Here is a 22,453-nt window from a genome sequence, read left to right on the forward strand (position 1 = left end):
TATATTCAGCTGCTAAAGAGCTGCTTATTGATTGATGTTTGCATGCGAGTACGGAGTACTAGGTTAGTGTAAACAATCCCACACCCCTAGCAAATTATTCGGTACTTGAGGGCTTCTTAAAGAATTGCAGCGCTGTCTTGGGATTGTTAATCATAGGTTGTAGAAATTATCACGAATGTCAGTTATAAACTGTCATACTGTGTACTTAAACTTATTACAGGGTGCTTTAACACTCTGACGATCTAATTGTCTCTACGTTAGTATAAAATATGGTAAGGGTTACAAGGAAGTTTTGTACATAGCTGGCGTAGCTGCTAAAATATGTAGTATATAAACATAGTATAATTATTAATAAAAGCACAGTGAAGCGGATACAGTCTACTTTAAAGTGTTATCAAGAAGTTTAAAAAGAAGAAGTAGAAGTAGATTCAACTAGCTTGTAGGAGGCTTGTGTTGCTAGGTGTCTGCATTATCTTGATAACTGCATGGTCAAGCTTAAAGGTCGTAAACACTCAGACTTGCTGGTGTAAACTTGAGTCTAATGTACTGGTTCCTTAGGATGTTGTTCGGTATGCATGCAGATGAATAGTGTGTAGTCAGTTCGGCGTGAAGTCAGATCGGCTGATCTTGTGAAGGCATTACAGTGCGCTTGACATATATGGGCAGGGATAACAAGATTCATTTTATGGTGCGTGGTATAGTACAATATTGCGGTTGCATTTTCTTGCTGCTATAGTTGAATGGTCTACCTAAGGAAGAATGCTACGGTATAACGATGGCGACGGTTGATGCGAATGATACTATGACATCGGCGTTTACAAGCGCGCGGTTTTCACAAACTTCGATATGTCAGTGTACGGTTTTCGCGATGTGAACGAGTACTAAGAAGGCTTTATGAATGCTAAATCAGACATCCAAGGAAGGTTGAACGCTCATCGACATGTCTATGTAGGGATTACGGCGACAGCTAGCGTGGAAACTGCGAATGTGGAAAAGTTTTCATCATGAAGAAGGATTAAAGAAAGTACGAAATTTTCATCAACTTACATGTGCTGCATGGTAAGGTAGACACGATGTATCTAGAGATAGTGAGGGTAAGCAATCATGATTGACAGACTCATTGAAATCAATATAGATGTAGATAGTATAGCGTTGCCATGATCTGGGCTGTTGTTCTGATGGTGTGTTGAAAAGTTATTGAAGGAAGAAGAGAAGAAGTAGAAAAGAAATGCCAAACGGGAGAAATGCGGCTCGGCGGCATCGGAACCATGGATGACTTCGGCCCGTGCAAGATCTTGTCTTTACCACTCTAGTGTTAGCGACAGGAAGGGAATTAATTAGCTGCCGTCTCCAGTCCCTTATTCCCTTTTTGTCGTCCTCCACTAATATCCAAACTCATCGTCACATCGTATTCGTACAGGACGCAACAAAATGCTCCACTTCTTCATCTATAGAAGGTAACGCGCCTCTACCGAAAAAAATTACTGTGCCTCCTTCCAGTCTTGTTATCTACGACCGATCGATGCACCAGATTAGCAGGTGTATATGCACTTAAGCGCTGCTCAATAGATACCTAGGTTTGCTACTTGGAGTACGAAGACAATGGATTGAATAAGTTCCAATATGGAAGAGACACTGATAACTACATCCAGACATCTTATGCATGGCCGTAGGGAAAGGAGCTCAATGTCTGTTATGCCTGAGCGCTAAAGTCGCCAGATTAAAATGGCATCCCTGTAGCTCAAAACAAACACCCCATCTAATCTTCTTTGAAACGAGATGAGGAGCAGCATCAAATTTCGCAGCGAAACGATCCAAACAAGGAAAGACATAAAGAGGAGTTGCAGCTAAATCCATCAACTGTGGTTTTTGGGTTTTGCACTCGAATACGATAGTCATAGCAGTCATCAGCTAACGATGAATAATTATTTAGCAGCAGTGCGCTTCCGTCATTTGTCCCTTCTGGCCATGTAACTATTTCTCGATATTAGCATCCATATCATCTAGGGGACGAACAGCATAGAGAAGGGTCTAACAATTCATGACGGGGCTTGAGAAAGAAGCTAAGATTGTGTTTCAAGATATGCTCCGCCACAGTAAATGGCTAGCTTGCCCATGTTTACATTTTGCAGGCGCAGCTCTACACCTTCTATTTCAGAGTTCAATCGTCTGATAAGATCCTGTATGGCACGTTCTATGATTGTTCCCCACTTCCACCTGCTGGAAGGCGCCCGGCCGCAGGTTTAGTCGATTTTTCGATACTGGGTTCACCAAAGTAGACGTCTGAGGGAGTGACTTGTACTCACGACTGACTAGGGCCTCTGCTTATATTGGAAATTTTGGTGCACATCATGAAGGTGGGCTTCCGAAGCCAGCCAAATTGGTATATACGTTTCTCCTAAAAGGAACGTAGATCGACATCGTGAAGGAGTATGCTCGTATTGTGAATTATGTCTCCAACCATTTTCTGCAATTCGGGCCGTTGTTCGATTTCACGAAACGATCTTTGAGAATTACAAGCACCCTGATATTTCTTTTAGGCATTCACTCAATCCTACACAGGGATTGAAAGTCAATACGATTGGCAGCAACGACAGGGCGCCGTACTCCTGTAAGGCAGACCTCATCTACGCTAGATTCAGAAATCCCCTGATGTTCTCCCGTTGCTTGTATGTCTCTGCCGACAGACAATGATTCGCCACGCTCTCCATTTGTCACTCCACCCCCACAACCTACTACATGGGTATACAAACAGGCATCTCCATACGAGCGCTGTCCAATTCTCGTTGTCACTGTGGGTTCCATTGCCCAAGCTACACTGCTGTGCTATAATGATACGAGCAATGATACGGGCTTATGGATGAATCGCTGATTGCCCATCGGCGCGTTCCATAGCCCATCATTTAGCTTCGTGCCATGAGGTCTGCCAGGGTCGCATCAGGCTGTTCCTGGCAGATGAGTGTATATAGGTTGATAAATAGTCGATATGATAACTGATGTGCTGTTCTACCGCTCCATAACAATCAGTCACTCGCTTTTGTACTTAATTTCTTGCCGATATATCGCATCACGATGAAGCTCTCTCCGTTTCTCTTTAGTCTTTTCGCACCAGCTGCGCTTGCTTTCTCAACCTGCTTGAACGAGGACTATGACCATGATCCCGTTAACATCACCAACTCCCAGGCAGTAACTGCCGCTAAGCAATTGCATACAAGGGAAACAGCCCAGATCTATGCATACGTCCATGTCCTCGTTTCCGAGGCTCCCAAAGTAGACTATGGCCCAGGTATCAACAACCAATTCGCCTACCTCAACAGACAGTTCAATAAATGGGGATACAACATCAACCTGAGGAAGGTTACCTTTGTGATCCACAAGGAGTGGGCATCAGAGATCAATGTCGACAAAGAGAACAAGATGAGATATCTCCACCGCGGAGATTACCAGACTTTGAACATCTACATGGTTGAGAAGGCCGCTGGCGGAGTATGCTCGCTCCCCCAGAACGACCATATCCCCGTTGAGCAACAAAAGCTCGACTTCGACGGATGCTTCGTCTCTCTTGCAGTCGGAACTTCGTCCACCAGTGCTACCCTTACCCATGAAATCGGCCACTGGCTGGGTCTTCTTCACGTCTTCCAGGGTGGATGCGAGGGCTCTGGAGACGTCTGCAACGATACTGCTCCCCAGAATGGACCTGCGAGCGCCCACCCTGCCACTCCTGGTAACTTGAACACCTGCCCAGCAAAGGAGACGTGCGGTGCTGGGAAGGGACTGCAAAATGTCAAGAACTTTGTGAGTACTTTGAATAACTCTTCCTGTGCTGAGATCTTAACTGATTGTTGTTTTAGATGGATTACTCCGATTGCGCTCAGGAGTTTACAGCTTGCCAGGGAGGCCGTATGCACATTGCCTGGTACTCCCTTCGCCTGAACCGCCAACTTGCTGCCGGTGTTAAGGTTACGTGGTAATAAGCTTTCTCCGTAGATACAGGCGGATGTAGAAGCTTTGGATCCGGCAATCTTATGCAATGTTCTCGTCTTAATTTCCCCCGGTGTACAAACTAGGATGGCGGATTACTGTGGCGCTGCGCCTGACTGAAGAAATGCTACGATTGGACAACACTCTGTTATGAGCGGTGCATATATGGTTTAATTCGGAGGCAGTTGTATATATGAGTTCTTTTTTACATATGTTCATTTCTGGAGTCTCGGTGAGCCCTTACGACATCAATGATCCCATATCTTACATTCTCTATTTTCGCTAGCGTCGCTACACTCAAAACAAGCTTATCTCCATTGGCATATGTCCGCGTCATGAACGATTCGTTCCAACGAAGTTGTTCTACACGACAATTCTCATAGATTTCCCAACAAGTTAGATCTCGGACATAAACGGCGTTGAGCATGGTTGGTCTTGCCATGTGTCTGCGGGGGAAGTAGCTGCTACTACTTTGGTTCGGTACGGCACGACTACATACCTGTGTGACCGCAAACGGATCCCCACTGTTAGAGGGTCTCCATATTTATAAATACCTCGTGAACCTGGGCACACAACAAGCTTCAATTTGTTAAATCGTCTTTGCATCAACCCATTCTCATTCTTATTGGAAACTCCTCACAGACAACAACCGAAAACTCAAACATCATGAGCAACAAGGCAGCTTGGATCACAGAGGCCAAAGGCAACCCTTTGAAGGTTGACGATGCAGAGCTACCGAAAGCCGGACCGAATGAGGTCATCATCAAGAATCATGCTGTGGCGGTCAATCCTGTAGACTGTAACTATTACCATTCCTCGTGTGCAAACATTGGCAACTGTGAACTAACTCTTCTCTCAGGGAAAATCCAGGACTCTGGTAGTGTAACATAGTTAATGAGCAATAGTGCAAACCTACTAACAGAATATTAAGGCTTCTTCCTACAGAAATATCCCAATGTCCTCGGAACGGATGTTGCAGGAGAAGTTCACGAAGTTGGAGAAGGCGTCACACATGTCAAGAAGGGAGACCGAGTCATTGGGTATGTTTGCACTTTATGAATCCATTTAACCAAGAGCCTCTGCTAATGAGGTAAATCTACTAGCCACGCCTTTTCTCTCGTGACGAATGCTCCCAGAAACGGTGGTTTCCAACTCTACTCCGCCATCAACGCAATCGTAGTGTCCAAGATTCCCTCTTCCCTCTCTTATGCATCCGCCGCCGTGCTGCCCCTCGCCATTTCTACTGCAGCGGCATGCCTATTCAAGAAGGAAGCGCTGGCTCTCCCATTGCCAACATCCACGTCCCCCCAGAACACAGGCAAGTCTGTATTGGTATGGGGCGGCTCGAGCTCTGTAGGCGCGACTGCTATCCAGCTGGCAGTCGGCGCAGGCGTCAAAGTCGTCAGTGTTGCCAGCAAGCACAACATCGCCAAATTGAAGGAATTGGGCGCTAGTGACGTATTTGACTACAACTCGCCCACTGTCGCCGATGATGTCATTTCTGCTTTGCAAGGTACGGAGTTTGCTGGTGTCTGTGACTGCATCGGCTCAGAAGATGCTGTTAAGGCATGGACGCCCGTTTTCAAGAAGCTTGGTGGGCAATACGGCTCTGTCAACCCGAGGGTGACTGGTTTGCCCGAGGGAATCACGGGTGCCCCCGTTTTTGCACCTTCAGTTGGTCTGGCAGATCGCTATGTTGGCGAGGCAGTGTGGGCTAAGTATGTCCCCGCAGCCTTGGAAGCGGGCAAATTGCAGGCGAAGCCGGACCCCATTGTTATTGAAGGAGGGCTCGACAAGGTACAATCGGGTCTAGATAAGCTGAGACAGGGCGTCAGCTACGCAAAGGTTGTCATTGCCCTTTAAGATTATCCGTTCGAATTTGTCATAGAGTGGTAGAGGAAGATGTTCCCTTTTTGAATTCTTAACAATCATGATATACAATTAGCTCCAACAATGCAGCTCAATTGAGATACTATACAGTGTTGTCTACAACAACTCCAAATATGCTACAGTGACTCTTACATAATCCGACTACCTCTCAGCCAACATGTTCTTGATTTGGCGCCAGTAGTCGAACTCGACTGCTGATTTGACTTCCTCCTTGGAGAGCCACTTGAAGTCTGCCAGACCCATAGTGTTCTGCTTGAGATCAAGCTGACCGGCCATGATACGAGCCTTCATGAAGAACGTCTTGGAGCCAAGGTTGTTCGGGTTTTTGGCGGTCTTCAGAGTTTCAGGAAGAATGTCGTGCTGGTAGTGGCCAACCGGGGCGTTACCAAGTACCCATGTGTTCATGTTAACACCGCCAGATTGGGTGAGAATACGCTCTGCAGCCTGCATAAAATATTAGCATGACAACATTTAGACATATATGTTTTCACGGTTAAACATACCATGCGCAATGTCTCCCTCTGGACGATAACATCCTGTGGGAGTGTCCATTTGCCATCCTTGCCCTTGACCAGGAGATATAATGTTCTTTGTAGTGCACGGTTTAAGCTTTTGACATCACCCTTCTTGTCAGCCTCAGTTATCCTGGGCATTGGCCGTTCCACCACTTCATGTTCCACCTTTTTCGTGGGTCTCCCGGCTTCTGCAGCAGCAGCATTGGCCTGGGCGTCCGCATTTTCACCCTCTCCAGGTCGCTCAGCACCATGCTCCGCATCTTCTAGTAGTCTCTCCACCTGGTGTTCGAATTCGCTCTCCTGGGCACCAACCAAAAGCTCATCATTCCAAGCCTCCTCGCCATAGCCCTTATATCTTCCAATATCTCTGGCAGGGGTCAATCGCTGCTTTATCTTCCTCTTCCATTCCAGGTCGGCGGGTGTTCGCTTTTTGAAGTAGAAGTATCTCGTGAACGGAAGGGCAAGACGTTCGTTCAGACGGCGTTGGTAGAGGAAAAATGCGGATTCGAAGGGGTGGAGGTCGCGTGTTATTTGAGGCGGGCGAGATAAAAGGACGCCAGCATTCACTGCGTAAGATTGTCCCGGAGAAGTGGCTGTCACTGGGGGGACATTCTGCTGTGTCGCATCCTGGGACTGAGCAGCAGCGGCTGCTGTGGCATAACTGCTACGGGAGATGGAGTCTTTGCATGAGCGGCATACGGAGTTACCTTGGATTGTTAGTTTTTCAATTCGAAAATAATTCAATCAATTCCTCCTACCCGCTTTCGAGGCCAATCGCCTTGTTGTCTGTTGTCCAGCATTCATCTCGGCACCACCGTGGTCGCTATGCTACCTGTATCTCGCGATCATTCACCACAAAAAGTTTCGGGTCGGAGGTGCTGTTTAGCGTTGTCACGTGTGGCGCTAAGCTTCAGGAATCTCATAAAAATCTCCTCCACTCTCTGTTTACAGCTTCTCTTTCTCTACGGCACTATTCCTTATCCCCAGTATATTCGGTTTTCACCATGGAATTCTGGTCATTTACAAGTGCCTAGAGGAAATCTGGGCAGTCTTTTTCGCTAGCGGTACCTTCGATTAAAATCCCAAGGCGTACAGCTAGATAGTACTTGCTCACATGCCTTTGCGCGGCTCTGTCTTGTACATTGCACTCAAAGCATAGCTCTATAGATATTGTGACGGCCTTATAATGGCAATGCGGATTATGTTCGCGCAATGTGATGTTGTCTGCCGATGGGCAAAGTTCGTTGTTCATACAGAACTTGCGAACCGCGTATGTCTTCGGACAGACTGTGGACTCGTTCTTTGTTGTACGGGTGTACGACGCGGTGTCAAAGTGTAAAAACTACAATCATCGCATGAGACACGAATACATTCTAAACAGAACATCATGATACACACCTCCTGCTCAATCACACGTTCTCGTTGATTCCAAGGTCGACTTACGCTGTACCGGTGATAAATTTCGCCGTGCCGAGCGACCTAAACTTTTTGAACGCGTCCCTGTCCCGCGAAGAGCTTCAAGGCGGCACCCAGATACAGATACCCCTCACATACCGCCAACATGTCTCTCACAATACCCAACGCCCCGAACTCTGGCTTGTTCAAGCAGGGCTATCAGAAGTACGACCCATATAAGAATTTACATCCTACTTTCGTCAAGATCTAACCACCCCACAACAGTTATGATGCCGAAGATGGAGCAGTTATTCGTAATATTGACGCTTGCCGCACGATCGCCCAGACCGTTCAGACCTCCCTCGGACCCTATGGACGAAACAAGATTGTCATAAATCATTTGCAAAAAATGATTGTGACTTCGGACGCAGCAACTATATTGCGGGAGCTCGAGGTTGTCCACCCAGCAGCGAAATTGCTTGTGATGGCCAGCCAACAGCAAGAGGCGGAGATGGGCGATGGCACCAACATGGTCATTATCCTCGCAGGAGAGCTTCTGAAGAAGGCCGAGGAACTTATCAGAATGGGCTTGAAGACCAGCGATATCGTCCTTGGATACGAGAAGGCAGCGGCGGCGGCACAGACTTTCTTGGAGGGTATGTGGGATGAGACACAAATGGAGGCTATAACTTATAACTGACAATATGGTGTAGAATTGGTATGTGATAAGGTGGAGGACATCCGGTCCCAAGAAGAGCTCAGCAAAGCCATCCGCACCGTTGTAGCAGCCAAGCAGTGTGGCAGCGAAGACTTCCTCTCCAATCTTGTTGCAGAAGCCGTCCTTGCGGTTCTCCCCAAGAACCCGGTAAACTTCAATGTTGACAACATCCGAGTAGTCAAGATCATGGGTGGCGGTTTGGAGCAGAGCAAGGTCGTCAGGGGCATGGTTTTCCCAAGAGAACCAGAGGGCACCATCAAGAAAGCAACTAAGGCCAAGGTCGCAGTCTTCTCATGCCCGATCGACATTTCACAGACGGAGACCAAGGGAACGGTCCTACTTCACAACGCCAAGGAGATGCTTGACTTCACAAAGGGAGAGGAGAACCAGATCGAGACCATCATCAAGGAGCTCCACGACTCTGGCCTTAGGGTAATTGTTGCAGGATCAACTATCGGCGAACTAGCACAACATTACCTCAACCGCTACAACATCCTCGTCATCAAGATTCTCTCTAAATTCGAACTCCGCCGGTTATGCAGAGTCGTCGGCGCCACACCGCTTGCCCGCCTCGGAGCACCCATGCCAGATGAGATGGGCAGCATCGACGTTGTTGAGACTTTGGAGATCGGCGGCGACCGTGTCACCGTCTTCAGGCAAGAGAACGAGCAGACCCGCACAGCGACCCTCGTCCTCCGAGGAGCCACCCAGAACCACCTCGATGACGTCGAGCGTGCCATCGACGACGGTGTCAACGTCGTCAAGGCCATCACCAGAGACGCCCGCCTTGTGCCCGGTGCAGGCGCCACCGAGATGCAAATCATCGAGCGCATTACCAATCTTGCCGATAAGACTCCTGGTCTCTCTCAATACTCCATAAGGAAGTACGGCGAGGCTTTCGAAGTCATCCCACGAACACTCGCCGAGAGCGCCGGACTCGACGCCACCGAGGTTCTCAGCAGACTATACACCGCCCACGCCGCACAGAAGGGCCGCAAGGACGACGAGTGGAGCGTCGGTGTCGACATTGAGAACGATGACAACACGGGCACCCTCGACGCAAAGGCTGAAGGCATCCTCGACCTCTGGGTCAGCAAGAGCTGGGCCGTTAAGCTTGCCACGGACGCTGCCAGGACGGTGCTCAGCGTCGACCAGATCATTGTCGCCAGGCAAGCAGGTGGACCCAAGATGCCCGGAAAGGCCCAGCAGGGTAACTGGGACAACGATGACTAGACGATTCACTGCGCCATGGAACAATGTATCATGAGATAAATAGCACTCATAAAAATATTAGACCACAAACAGAGCTGATTTGAGGTTTTATATAATAACCTTGAGCTGTACAAGACTTTTCTTCTGCTGACTCCCCACGCTGCTGTTGCTGCTGCTGCTATGTAGACAAAAGTGAGAAATCTAGCCCGCATTGGAGTGTTTCCTTTGAGTCGCAGTAATCCCTGCGCCAAAAGTTGGTTTAAGTCATATTGATATTACAAAGGAGCTTCTGCCGGCATCCGACAAAGGGTATCAGTCTGCCCCTTTCCATTCCCTGTCCCGATACCTGGGTACGATCTGGTTCCTATAACGCCGCCTACCACCCGAAAAAGAAAAAAGTCGCAGATTTGGTAGGATGCGATGATTCTACCCAAAACCGTACATCATTTCTTCATCCAAGCTTCTCCAAAAGCTTCCTCCTTCGTCGTTCCAGTAACTCCTGGTCGACTTCCTCGAGACTGGGTAACCTCCAAGCTACGCCATCTCCAGCGTCCCCAGGTATCTCGATCCACTCCTTGCCAGCCTTCACCACCGCGCCATCAGCGACCTCATCATCAAGCATCATGAAGTTATCCCACGCTTCCTTCTCTTTCGCGCGCTCGTACGCCAAAAGCGCACCATCCTCCTCATCCAAATTATACCCATAATACGCCGCATCGACCTTCTGCCTCAACTCGCTCCTCTTCTCCCTATTCTCATCCTTCTCGTCCTCGGGCCTAACCTGCCTCTCAAAAAGCTCCTTCACACCCGGCAACTCCCTCGCGCGGCCAAAATACCTATACCCCTTCCCTCCACCAGGCACCTCCCTACCGTCCTCATCCAGCACCCTCCCGCCGCGCATGTAGTTGGGGCCCCCGAGGCTGCGGATCTGGTGCTCCCACATGTGCTTCTCGCGCATCAGCTTGTTGATCTCGTCGTTGAGGTCGCGGATCTGGAAGTCCGACAGCGCGTCGTCTTGGATCTTGGTCACCTTGCGCGAGATCTCCTTGAGCACCTGCGACCGCCACTTCTCGCATGTTGGGATGGACGTGATGGAGGTTATGAGCTTGGGCCGTCGTGCGCGCGATATGTCGATGATGCCCGCTTCTGCGGCTTGCTGCGCGCGGAAGCGGAAGAGCATCGAGTGCGCTTTTTCGGAGTTGCGCGCCATGATTGCGGTGGTGTGACTGTGGGTTGTGGATGGAAGGTTGGATCGAGATGGTGATGATGGGGCTGGTGGTCTAGGGTTTGCGCTCCTTTTGGTGTGTAACGGATTGTTCGGGAGGGATGGTTTGCTGTCTTGTGCTTCTTGTGTCGGGGGTTGAGTGTAAGGAGATTAGGCAGAGGCACGTAGAGGCCGTGGGTCGGATGGTGGTGAAAAAGCGATCTAATTAAAGCAAAAGCTGCCTGCAGACTAGGGAAAACCGTGGAAAGAAATGTTTATGCTCGGTGCGCGCAGTGGCGATGGTGGGTTAGAAAAGTGAAGAAGCTTCTCGGACGCGTTGGATGGGAAGGAAAGTTTGGTCTTGGTGTTTTGGGACGAGCGTCTCAAGGCGGTGGCAGAACGGCGCTTGGCGATGTCACTGTTTCGCAACCCCATGGCCCCATGCAGCCAGCCCTGCATATGCTAAATGAAGGTTTCAGGGATAGTGAAATTGGTTTCTGGTAAGGGGATGAGGTGTTCATGCATTTTGTATGACTGTTCTTTTCATCACGAAGTATCAGCAGGGCCTCTGACTTGCAATTTAGATCTTTTCTTTTCATTAAAGGCAGTACTTAAGCTAGATCAGTGGCTTTCCTAATCCGGCGAACGAAGACATTACACAGCTATGGAGTGGTTCTCCTCCAAAAGAAAAATATGCTTAGTGAGCGACTGACTGAAGGAGAGGGTGGAGAGAAGAGAGTACCGCCGATGTGGATATTATTGTGTCGAGGATAAGGTTATTAGATGAAGAAAGGCAGATAACGGAAGTTGTCATCAGGCGCAGAGCTTTTCTGCCGTGTCATCTCAGTGTACCAATGCCATCACGTATTTACACAGCTGGCAATTCGATGATCCAACGTGTCCGTGCCAAACGCCGAGCCCAGTTGTTATCCAAGCTGAGTGTCCTCATCCTATGACCCAAATCAAGAAACAATGTCCAAGGAGAACCGTGGTTGAAGGTGACATAGGAAAATGAATATTTCGGAAGTTATACACGCTTGCGATTGTATGAAAAGGGTTTGCGAGTCAGTTGACTATGTGAGCACCGTGGTGCAAAAAGGTGATATGAAAAGGGAAGTGAAATAGATCAATGGCCGGCGGCCGATCTTATTATGTCAGGTTCGTTTGAAGGTCAAGCCTCGCCATGATGATCTTGTCGAGTGCTGGTTCGTGATTGTGACCGAGAGTTCATGGACGCAGTCAGCGAAGCGCGTGTGAAAGAACTGTGGCGAGCCTTTAGCGTGTGGAGGTGGCCGACATCATGCTTGCCATCACAGCAGGCTCTAACATTGATCAACTGATCTTCCTGCATGCTCTGCTCGGCCATTTGCTCGGCCATATCTAGCCTAGAGTCACGCTCAGGCTGTTCATATGTGGCAACGCCGTTAGTCCTGCTCCTTCGGCTTGAGAATGAATCTCGGAATTTTCCACTCAGGCTGCTCAGACGTCCAGACGGGCGTTCTTGGCCTGGTTCGGTCGATGCAGCTCGTTGCTGCGATGCGGACGCAGGACGAAGTGTAGGTATCTGTGCATGGTGTGGCGATGTAGGGCGTCTGCTGTAATGCGAGGACATGGATGCTTTTGACCGACCAGTTTGGCGAGACATACTTCGGAAGGTAGGGTTGAACTCATTTTGAATTTCATCAGTACCCGCATGTTGCTCGTTTTGTCCCTCATCTACTCTCATCAGAAGATAAGAGAGTGCATTGAACCAAGTCTCATGACGCTGGCTGGTTGTGGCGGTGAACTGGATGCTGCGACCAGGGGTGTGCACAACAAGACTCTTGCGGTGTAGACCCGGGGGATAGGGATTGTCATCTGTGACGACTTCGACCGCCATTATCGCCACGCTCTTGGCTTTCAATTGAGCTCTTCCAGCACTGGCTGGATCCTGCTCGCTCCAGTACAGGGTGCGAGTGTAAGGATGAACCCAGAAGAAACGACGGTGGCGCTTTTCGGACATGTTGCCACTGCCAGCCTTCCGGGTGTATTTCCAGAGGAATTCTCCAATCATGGTCTGTGTGATAGCTTGGATCATTCGCGGGTCTGTAGTCTGAGGGTCGAATGCACTTGTAGCTAATGGGTTCGCGTGCGGTTGGAACCTCTGTTCGACTTCTGAAGTGAAGGACGACATGGATGAGCGATGTGTTATTGCAGGAGACGAAGCGCCGCTTCTGCCAGTGTCTCCACGCTGAGTTGCATAACGAGGACGAGGTGTCGTACCGCCCGTCTTGGGGGTAGCAGGTAAATTCGTCTTCAGCGTAGGTGTCTGCGGACGTTTCTTATACGCGGACGCAGGCATTCCTGGCGGGCCCATGCTTCCGGAAGATGTTGGCGGTGTCACTGCTCTTGAAGGTACTTTAAGGGCTGCAGCGGCAATGACTTCCCTGTGATCAGCTGGCAAAGGCGGTGCGTCGCCGATGCGAGAGCGTATGCTGGATGAGCTTCCAGGGCGTCTGGGAACTCTTTGTTCGTTGGAGTTGCGTCTTGGAGAGGCCGGCGGGGACATTGTCCTTTCAATTGCCGCTCCAGCGATGGTAGAATTCCGTTGGCTCACTCTAAGAGCGAACAATTTCTCCATCTGTTCTGCGGATACCATGGTTTGAGTACCTTCGTCAGCCACGGACAGGTGAGGTTTAGTAGAGGAAGTATCGCGGTCTTGCGAAGTAGCATTGGCAGATATCGGACTGAGTGGTGCTCGGGTGCCACGAGCCTCGTTTGCCGTGTTCTCGGGTACCGAAGGCACAGAACCGAAATACCCACTCGATTCAGAAGCAGACTGCCCAGCATTGAAGGCAGCTAGTACTGGAGGAACGGATCGGTGTGCAGTGGTCGGCCTGGACTGCGTTTCAGGTGTTGTTTCTTGTGCATGGACATTTGAGTACGACAGGCCATGTGGCACGTCTCGGTTCGCCGTCGATGGCCTGCTTGGGCTGGGAAGGAAGGCAGGAAGAGTAGGCGATTCAGGCTGGGTATTTTGAAGAACCATCACGTTCGAAAACCTGTTTTGTACTTGTGGCTGTTGGATAGGTATGGTTTGCTGCACCGAAAGCGCAGAGAATTGAGGAAGCGGGCGTCTTGGTGGTTCAACGGGCCTGGTGGCCTGTGACGTCTGGATCGAAATACGCGAAGGTGCGGGTTTGGGAGGTTCAACTGGCTCCGTGAACTGGCTGGAAAGTGCAGATAGCTTGGGGTGAGCCGGCCTTGCGACTTCGATCGGCTCTGTGTACAGGCTGGAGACAGCTGCTAGTTGGTTTTTGGGCGGCTTAGCAGCCTCAATTGGCTCAGTGAACAAAGTTGAGTGCACTGAAAGTTGAGATTGAGGTGGGAGAGCAGCCTCAACAGGCTCAGTTGCCTGGTGAGAAATAACAGAGAGTTGAGGTGCAGCAGGCTTGGGTGCATCAAATGGCTCGCTATCGTACGAGGAAGTGACAGTAGACTTCGAGAGTTGAGGACGCGGCACAGCCTCGGAGGGATCTGTAGCGTATGAGGACGATATTGCAGATCTCGAAAGGGACGGTCGCGATGGCTCATGAGGCAGGGACGCCTGTGATGAAAGCGAAGATAACTGCAGAGGAACCCCGCGTTGCTCTTCGATTATTTCTGTGGAATCGATGGATCGGTCATGATGGATCGCTGCCGCAACATTTGCATTGGATGTTGTAGCTTCCAAAGGCTCCGTACCTTGAGCAGCAACTGAAGACAGCAGCGTATTTGATGGTAGAGCTGGCACTGTTGGCTCGACTGGGTCGGTTCCCTGGTGAGAGATCGTTGAGACGTTCAAGGACGGGGGAACAATCGTCTCAACGACCGGTGAAAGCGGATCAGTGCCCTGTGACGAGAGCGTGGAAACCTTCAATGACGGAGGTACAGGGAACACAGGGGCAGTGTCTTGTGATGACAGCTGTGATAGATGAAGAGGTCGATCAGCGTCCTTAGGCTCCGTGTCCTGCGTTGAAACTTGGGACAAGTGGAGTGGTCGGTGTGGTGCCACGGGTGAAGTACCCTGCGCGGTCAACGAAGACTTCGCTAGGGTGGGCGGCGTGGGAATATCAGGCGTTGTGTCCTGCGCAGAGAACGATGAGATCTCAAGCATAGCTTGCTCCGGAATGACAGGTACAGTATCATTGGTAGAGAATGACGAGATCTGCAGTGTGGGACGTGGAGGAGATACGGGGACGGTATCTTGCGAGGAGAATTGAGACACTCCCAAAGATTGGGGCACTGGAGACTGTGGCTGCGTATGCTGGGTAGCGAGTGTAGAGACACTTAGGAACTTGGCCATAAGTGATCCCCAAGGGTCCGTCATGACTCCCGAGTCAACCATTTCAATTCTGGTTGACGATGAATCGGATGTAAGAGGCGATCGGCTCCTTACAGATCTGCGTGAAGTATCGGGCGAAGACTCAGGAGATAGCAACAGAGATCGACTTGGGGTACCATCAGCAACGCTTCCATCCTCACTCTCCCCACTAAGGTTGCCGAGTTCAGCAAACAGGCTCTTGCCCTGGGCTGGAGTGCTGTTTCTGCTGTCGCTGATGAAACTGGCGGGCGAGTCCTTCAAGCCTGGAGGGGTGTCTGCGAAGAGGTCCTGGCTCGATCGAGGAGTACCTAATTTACGGCCAGCAGGTTGTCGGAACTTCATCTTGTAACGTTGCTGCTGAGATTGGCTCGGCGTTTTGTAGCTTAGGTCCTCTTCGTCGGCAGATGTCGAGGCAGTGCTTTGAATTGAATTCTGTCGACCGACCCTGCCAATAGTGGTGGGCCTCCTGATGCGAACAGTACCTGACGGTCCAGCTTCAGTCTCGGTGAGATCGTCTGAGCTGTCGCCGTCAAGCGTCTCCGCTCCCGTCTGGAAAGCATCGGTTTCTGTCGTGGTTCCATCGCGTTCGTTGGCAGTCTCGAAAGCATCCGAGGTTTCATTGGCGGTCTCGAATGCATCTGTGCCAGATTCGGCGGCAGAGCTGAAGCCACTTGGGAATGCTCCTGGGACGGGCTCGGCGCCCCTTGGTTTGCGGCTAGGAGTCTGTTGATGCCCATCATGCTCTTCCCACTCCTCATCATCGATGACTTCATGGCTATCGGTACGCAGAGCTCCGAGACGGTCTGGTCGCGCAGGCTTCTTGAATACGTCTTTATCGTTCTTGCGACGTTTGCTGGCACTTCCTGGACCGTTGAGTGCGCTGCGGTTAGTTTCCAGCTCATCTCGAGCATCCTGAAGCATACGTTTCAATTCTATCTTCTCTGTCTTTTCACGATGGATGTTGTTCTTCAGCTGCTGGATCATACGATGAGCATGGTGAAGCGAATGCTTCAAGGTCTCGGACTCCAGCTGTCCATGTCGCGGGGTAGCCTTGCTTGGTGAAGGGGGTGGAGAATGTTCTGGAGTAATTGTGTCACCTTCCTCGGCACCGTCATCCGCAGACCCTTCATCAGCTGTTGACAGATCTTCGTTCCTCACACGATATGCTACTGCTCTTGCCAGGTCTTGATTCTGAGTGGCGAGTTCTTCTAATTTACGTTGAAGGGCACCTCGTTCGGTCTCTCCCATACTGACGTTTCGTCGAAGACCAGACAGTTCTGTCTCATGGTGTTTGGCAGAGAATACATGATCATTCTGTAATTTGGCATAGAGTTGTTTCACTTCCTCTACTTCACGTTCCAGAGCAGCTTTCTCAGTCCTGGCTTGGTTCAGAGTATGGTTCAAACGATGCTCCTTGTCAGCGGACGCCTTGCTCTGGGCCTCGAATTCTCGGACTTGGGTTTCCAGATTCCAATTGACGTCTTTTAGCCGTGATTCACTTTCGTCTAAAGTCCGCAGTCTCTGGGAGAGACCCTCCACTTCAACCTCTAGCTGCGATCTGTCTAGATCAACAGCCTTAAGCGCCTCTTCTTTCTCGAGGAGCACAGCCTGTAGATCTCTCAGCTGAGAGAGCAACGAGGTAGATATTTCGGTGGCAAGGGCGATGTCGTTCACGCGGCTTGGCTGCTGGTTTCTCTGTTTCCGCGAAGGAACGCTGACTTTGGTGGGAGAATGTTGAGCCTCACTGGAGTACACAGAAGCACCAACTGTGCTGTCTGGTGCCTCCCCACTTGAGACACGGGACTTGGGGAGAAAGGTTCTCGCAGTTTCCCGACCAACCTCGTGGAACTCCTTTTCGAGCTCGGCGAGCCTCTGGCGCAGCTCTGGACCGATATCGTTGTCTTCATGCTGTTTCTCCACTTCCTTCAGTCTCTCCTCCAACTCCTTTCGTTGCTGCACGAGAGCATTGCCGAGCTGGGACGTTTCCTGCAGCCTGCGTGTGGTTTCCGAAAGGTGGGCTTGCAATGCGCGCCTGGCCTGCTCGGGAGACCCGTCCAGGTAGAGAGAGAATTGGGAAGCATCGAAAGCGGAATAACGCTGCCTCTGCGTATCTTGTGTAGTTGTAAGGAAAGGGTCGGATCCGTTGTTCTCGTCCGCAGCGAATGCGCCTGAGGGATTCTTCAGAGTGGTCGCCATCTTCGTCGGTGGCTCGCTAGATCAACAACCCATAACACAATGTCCAAAATATGATCCGATCTGAATGATTAGGGATGGATGCGTAAATGCCGAGGTGGATGGGTGAATTATGTGGTGAGAGTAGAATCACCGTGCTTTCGTCGACAATCTAGGCAGGTGTGCAGAACGGAGGCGCAGAAGCGAAATAAGGGAGGATCAAGAAGTATTACTATAGGGCAAAAAAGGCAAAAAGGACCAGGTCTGAAGGAAAGACAATGAATGAGATGCAGGCAAGCAGTGATGGAAAGGACGTCGGATGTGGCCTGAGCGATGCGCAACTTGCAAGAGATGCGTTCGGGATCTCCAGCTGGATGATGGCCGATGGGGCGGCGGTTCGCAGATGTTGGGGAGGGGAGTCCGGGATGCTCGAACGCGTTTGCGTCACGCCTGAATGACGAAACGACAGCGCATCCCCAGGACAGCGCTCGACGGAGGAAGAGATGAGAGAGTGACGAAGAAAAGGGCAAGGAAGATGGTAGAGAGACAAAGAGACGGAGGCAGAAGCAAGAGACAGCAGCGGCAGCAAGAAGAGCGAGCGAGATTATTGGGAACGTGTGTTGTTTTGCATGGAAGAGAGAGAGAAATCAGGGTCTGTGCGCTTCCGCGACCAAGGGCATTGAATGATTCAACTTGTCGCCCTAGACGGCTTCATTAAACTACCAGCTGGGCAGAGCAATTGGTCCACAGCAGCCACACTCGTCGACCTATCCATGGCGCTACATGAGACGGTTTTAGACAACACCAAACATAAACAGATGATGTATTTTCGTCATTGATGTTTTCAGGCTGCAATTGGACGGATGACGCGGTGGTGCACGCTGAGAGAACGGAGAGCGCGACGACCCCACTAACAGTTCTACCGTTACCGTGTTGGTAATTTAAGGATATACAAACAAACATCAAAAAGGGGTATGGTTGAGCGCCCAGTTGGTCCATAAGCAGACTGGAACATGTATTGTGTAGTTTAGTATTACTTGTAAATCAGTACGCGACTCCACTGGCGTGCTGAAAAACCTGGCATTCAGCTTCAGATGGATCGCTTGTAATTATCGGACAGTGAGTCTCTTCATGACTGTTGCTGTCATGCATGTCATGTCATGTCATGTCGCCAGATGAACAAAACAAAACGATACGAGTCATCTTGCCTAACGACCAGGTCTCCACCAATCCCGATGGGCTATCTTCGCCATTCATCACGTGACCATTACAATTCGTATTTCTCAGCCACCGTCTTGGCGAGAACTTTCCATAGGATCGACGTCAACCTTCAAAAAGTGCTCCCGTACTCCACATTCAAGACACTCTCCACATCTCCAATTCACACAAATGGACGGCCCCGTCGTAACATTCAAGAAACGCGCACCAAAGGGCGTCGCTCGCAAGGCCGCACCTCCACCTCCGACCAACAGTTCAGACTCGTCCTCCGGTTCCGACAGTGATGGCGATGATGGCCGTGTTGTGAAGAAGCGGAAGATCCAAGGCAATGCTCTCAAAGCATCCACAGCAAACCAAAAGAACGCCACCGCCGCCGACTTGGGCACCACCAAATACGAAGCAGACCGAAGCGCAGTCATTGAAGCCAGCAGCGATGCGACAAAACAATCAAACTGGTACGAAGAGAACGCCAACGACACATTGAGCTCGAAGAACCTGCTCGGCACCACGCGCTCGACGAAACCTACCAACTCGCTGATCGAGACAAAACCCGATGCGCCAAAGCGCCAAGTTGGGCCGATGAAGTCCTCGTCCAACGTCCGAACGGTCACATTCACAGACTATGCGCCGGACGTGTGTAAGGATTACAAACAAACTGGATTCTGCGGTTTCGGCGACAGCTGCAAGTTTCTGCACGCCCGCGAGGACTACGCGGCAGGATGGAAGTTGGACCGAGATTGGGAGCTCTCCAACAAGGGCAAGCAACCGGGGGGAACGGTCGTGGCGTCGGCGAACAGGGACGCCAAACAGAAAGAGGACGAGTTCGATGCCGCGCTGTTGGACAAGATTCCTTTCGCCTGCATCATCTGCAAGAATTCGTATAAGACTCCTATCGTGACCAAGTGTGGTCACTATTTCTGCGAGTCTTGCGCTCTGAAGCGGTATCGCAAGGACCCGACGTGTGCTGCATGCAACGAGAAGACAAATGGGATATTCAACACCGCAAAAAATCTACGAAGGCTGCTCGAAAAGAAACAGAAGTATGAGGACAAGAAGAAGGCCGAAGAAGAGGAAAAGAAGAAACAGGAGGAAGCAGACGCCGCCGCCTAAGATAACTCCGAGATTGACGCATCTCATACACCGACAGTATTTGACGAATACTACACGGCCCATGCATTGGGATAACACCCATGCTGCGAGAAATGGAGGCAATCTTGCTTCGAAGCCCTGGATTTAACGACTCCAGCATCAGGTCTCAAAGCATAGCCAATCGTATGCAGGTTCCCACAACACCCTGCATTTCCGGCTGGCGCAACATCACCGACTTCTTGCACATGTCGAAGAACAAACTTCGTACATATCCCAAGCAAGTTCAGCCTAGAGAATAGAAGACCCCAATCTGCACGTCTAGCGATATTCTTGTCCAGACAAGACATCTATATCGGAATCATACCCTTAGCGCCTGGACAATAAACCACACTCTCACATATACCCAGCATCCATCACCAGCCTGTACAATAGCGACCTAACCCTAGCGCATAATCCAATCAAACAGATACCAAACCACCCACATAGTGGAGAAGAAGAAAAAACTTTCCTCTTCTGTAATCCCGTCTCTTATTCTAGCTCTTTTCTTTCCCGTCTGCCAACGTGGGCGCCGCGTGCCGATTGTGACCCACCCTGGAAATCTTAGCGCGAGAGTTTCTAGGGTCCGCTAGTGTGTGGTTTAGTTTGTGAGGTATGGATCGGAGGTGTGAATGAGGTGGCGTGGCGTTGGATATGTTAACACGGTGATAGTATTTGTGTATAATATGTGTTACTACTGCTGGTACTGGGATAGAAAGTTGGTTTAGATCTATAGACAATTGATCGTATAATCAAAAATCTTCCTCACTACCTCCTAATATATAGTACACGGATGAAGAAACAGCAGAGCTGTATCTATACGCTATATTTTTTCTTGTACCTACCTAGGTAAATTATCTGTATCGTATGAAGAAGACCTATTCCTATTACATCTTTCTCCTGCCTTCCCGGTATCTATGTTTCATGATCTTTGTTCACTGGAGGATATTTTGATGGCTTAGGGTTGTTTCTCGGTTTGTTGTTCGATTCGAAGGGCGATTTGCTGCTGGATCTGCTGCTCCACTTGATGGTCGATTTGTTGCTCGGTTGGGAGGTCGGTGTGTTGGTTGGGGTGCCGGTCAATTTGATGGTCAGGTTGTTGCTCGACATTTTGCTCAGGTTGTCCCTCAGATTGCTGCTCAGTCTTAAGTTGACCCAACCTATGAGCTTCTGCTAGAGCCTTTGAACTAATAGATATACGCTCTTTGGAAAATATAGCTAGAACCCAATCAGCAAGACTCCAATGTGATCTTCATCCTGCCCACACCCTTATATACCCCATGATACAAAATCGTCCCGGTTGGGTCATACTCTAAACACTCTCGAGCTGCTGCTTTGAACTCCAGCATCTATCTTGCGTTAGTGCCTAGTTATCTTGTGGAGTCGGGGACTTGTGTACTAGGGGGTGGTTCATGATTTCTTCTTCCGTTAATGGGGGTTTGTGTTCTGACATGTTGGGATGTAGTATTGTTAAGTAGATCAGGACGGTGTTACTTAAGAGGTCTTCTTGATTCAAGGTGAATTCACTTGAGCGGAGACATCTGCCATGTGGGGTTATGTAACCAACATGCAATTGTAGTTACACAGGTGCTTAATAGCGGAACCTATATTGAGAGGACATTTTTAATGGAATCGACTGTTGGCGAGGAGATAGATGGTCTTCTAGTCTCGATTGGCCCGCCAACAGTCTACTTTCAGACGGTGTAACAGAGTAACGATGACTGGTCTCCGTTGAGCAACTTGGTTTGCAACGACGGAGGATAAGCAATTCCTCACATAGATAGATTATGAGAGGGTAGAATAAGGGTGGCTGAATGAGCGAGCTCTGATGTCAGTGCAATAATGTCTCATATCACTGGGTTTAAGGGGCATCGAGGTTCAAGTGTAGATAATCTTGGAAGGTAGACAATTTGACGCGGTAGCCCTCGAAATGAGTATATACGGAGATAGTAGCCTACGAAATGGATACCTAATTACCCACTGGCGGGGCGGGCCGTTATATTGATCGCGACAATCAATGGACAGTCTGGCTGATGAATAGAATTTGTTCGAACAGATATGCGACGACCGAGTTAGAAGATTATACACACATACACACTACACACATACTTACAATCTTGCATTCATGGGTAGACGAGAAGAAGGATTCACAGACGGTCCGATAGATTGCTGGAAAGGGAAAATGCAGATCGGTGCAGATAAGTGTGCGGGTGTGCACCCATTGTGCATATGCATCGCATGGTGGGTTCGGATAGCCGCATTAGGGAACTCGGTGATCAACCGCCCCCTCGCTCGTCGTCATCTTGTTGCTTCATTTGGTAGGTTGAGGTATTGGGACAATGTGTGCTGGGTGGGTGTTTTGTTTGAATTGTTGGGATGAATCAGATGCATTGGATTGGATATGACTGGATTGAAAGGGATTTTAGCATGTGAAGTGAGGATGATGAATGAATGAATGAATGAATTGGAGGGGAGGGTGAGGTGGAGAATGGTGGGAAGATTTAGCCGCTGCAGACACAACAGTTGTCGGTGGACTCGAACATAATGGCATACGTGGGAGGTGATGGATGACTGCAGGAAAACTTCATGTTGTACGGTGCACCGAGTTCAATGATAGCGGAATTGATAATTCATGTGTATAACTTGGTGAAGGGGTATAGATTCCTCCCATGTATCTGTCT

At 49.8% G+C, this 22,453-nt stretch overlaps 7 protein-coding genes across 7 annotated transcripts; 4 read left to right on the forward strand and 3 right to left on the reverse strand.

The window, feature by feature from the left end:
- The first annotated feature begins 3,053 nt into the window (after window positions 1-3,053).
- On the forward strand, window positions 3,054-4,107 carry BU24DRAFT_480207 (uncharacterized protein). The gene is made up of 2 exons (XM_033533114.1): window positions 3,054-3,795; window positions 3,852-4,107. The coding sequence occupies exons 1-2, from the start codon at window positions 3,073-3,075 to the stop codon at window positions 3,969-3,971; spliced, it is 843 nt and encodes a 280-aa protein (XP_033383765.1). The 5' UTR covers window positions 3,054-3,072; the 3' UTR covers window positions 3,972-4,107.
- Window positions 4,108-4,370: 263 nt separating this feature from the next.
- Window positions 4,371-6,176, forward strand: BU24DRAFT_491671 (GroES-like protein). Its single transcript, XM_033533822.1, has 4 exons — window positions 4,371-4,780; window positions 4,841-4,858; window positions 4,913-5,021; window positions 5,085-6,176. Exons 1-4 carry the CDS (start codon window positions 4,648-4,650, stop codon window positions 5,842-5,844), a joined length of 1,020 nt encoding a protein of 339 aa, XP_033383766.1. The 5' UTR covers window positions 4,371-4,647; the 3' UTR covers window positions 5,845-6,176.
- On the reverse strand, window positions 5,868-7,218 carry BU24DRAFT_491672 (50S ribosomal subunit L30). Its single transcript, XM_033533823.1, has 3 exons — window positions 7,145-7,218; window positions 6,375-7,093; window positions 5,868-6,315 (listed from the first exon to the last, which is right to left on the reverse strand). Exons 1-3 carry the CDS (start codon window positions 7,188-7,190, stop codon window positions 6,013-6,015), a joined length of 1,068 nt encoding a protein of 355 aa, XP_033383767.1. The 5' UTR covers window positions 7,191-7,218; the 3' UTR covers window positions 5,868-6,012.
- Window positions 7,219-7,912: 694 nt separating this feature from the next.
- Window positions 7,913-9,850, forward strand: BU24DRAFT_441155 (t-complex protein-like protein 1). Its single transcript, XM_033530422.1, has 3 exons — window positions 7,913-8,006; window positions 8,067-8,437; window positions 8,495-9,850. Exons 1-3 carry the CDS (start codon window positions 7,948-7,950, stop codon window positions 9,730-9,732), a joined length of 1,668 nt encoding a protein of 555 aa, XP_033383768.1. The 5' UTR covers window positions 7,913-7,947; the 3' UTR covers window positions 9,733-9,850.
- BU24DRAFT_421733 (Isy1-like splicing factor) lies at window positions 9,791-11,280 on the reverse strand. Its single transcript, XM_033527794.1, has one exon. The coding sequence runs from the start codon at window positions 10,919-10,921 to the stop codon at window positions 10,163-10,165; it is 759 nt and encodes a 252-aa protein (XP_033383769.1). The 5' UTR covers window positions 10,922-11,280; the 3' UTR covers window positions 9,791-10,162.
- An 806-nt stretch (window positions 11,281-12,086) lies between these two features.
- BU24DRAFT_346506 (uncharacterized protein) lies at window positions 12,087-17,453 on the reverse strand (the record flags this gene model as incomplete). The annotated part of the gene is made up of 2 exons (XM_033523489.1): window positions 12,087-15,200; window positions 15,267-17,453. The coding sequence occupies 2 exons, from the start codon at window positions 17,451-17,453 to the stop codon at window positions 12,087-12,089; spliced, it is 5,301 nt and encodes a 1,766-aa protein (XP_033383770.1).
- Window positions 17,454-18,728: 1,275 nt separating this feature from the next.
- Window positions 18,729-20,222, forward strand: BU24DRAFT_178206 (uncharacterized protein). Its single transcript, XM_033521585.1, has one exon. The coding sequence runs from the start codon at window positions 18,819-18,821 to the stop codon at window positions 19,755-19,757; it is 939 nt and encodes a 312-aa protein (XP_033383771.1). The 5' UTR covers window positions 18,729-18,818; the 3' UTR covers window positions 19,758-20,222.
- The last annotated feature ends 2,231 nt before the right edge of the window (window positions 20,223-22,453 follow it).

The sequence above is a fragment of the Aaosphaeria arxii genome (assembly GCF_010015735.1).
Source record: "Aaosphaeria arxii CBS 175.79 unplaced genomic scaffold BU24scaffold_4, whole genome shotgun sequence".
In the NCBI taxonomy this organism is placed as follows: Eukaryota; Fungi; Ascomycota; class Dothideomycetes; order Pleosporales; genus Aaosphaeria; species Aaosphaeria arxii.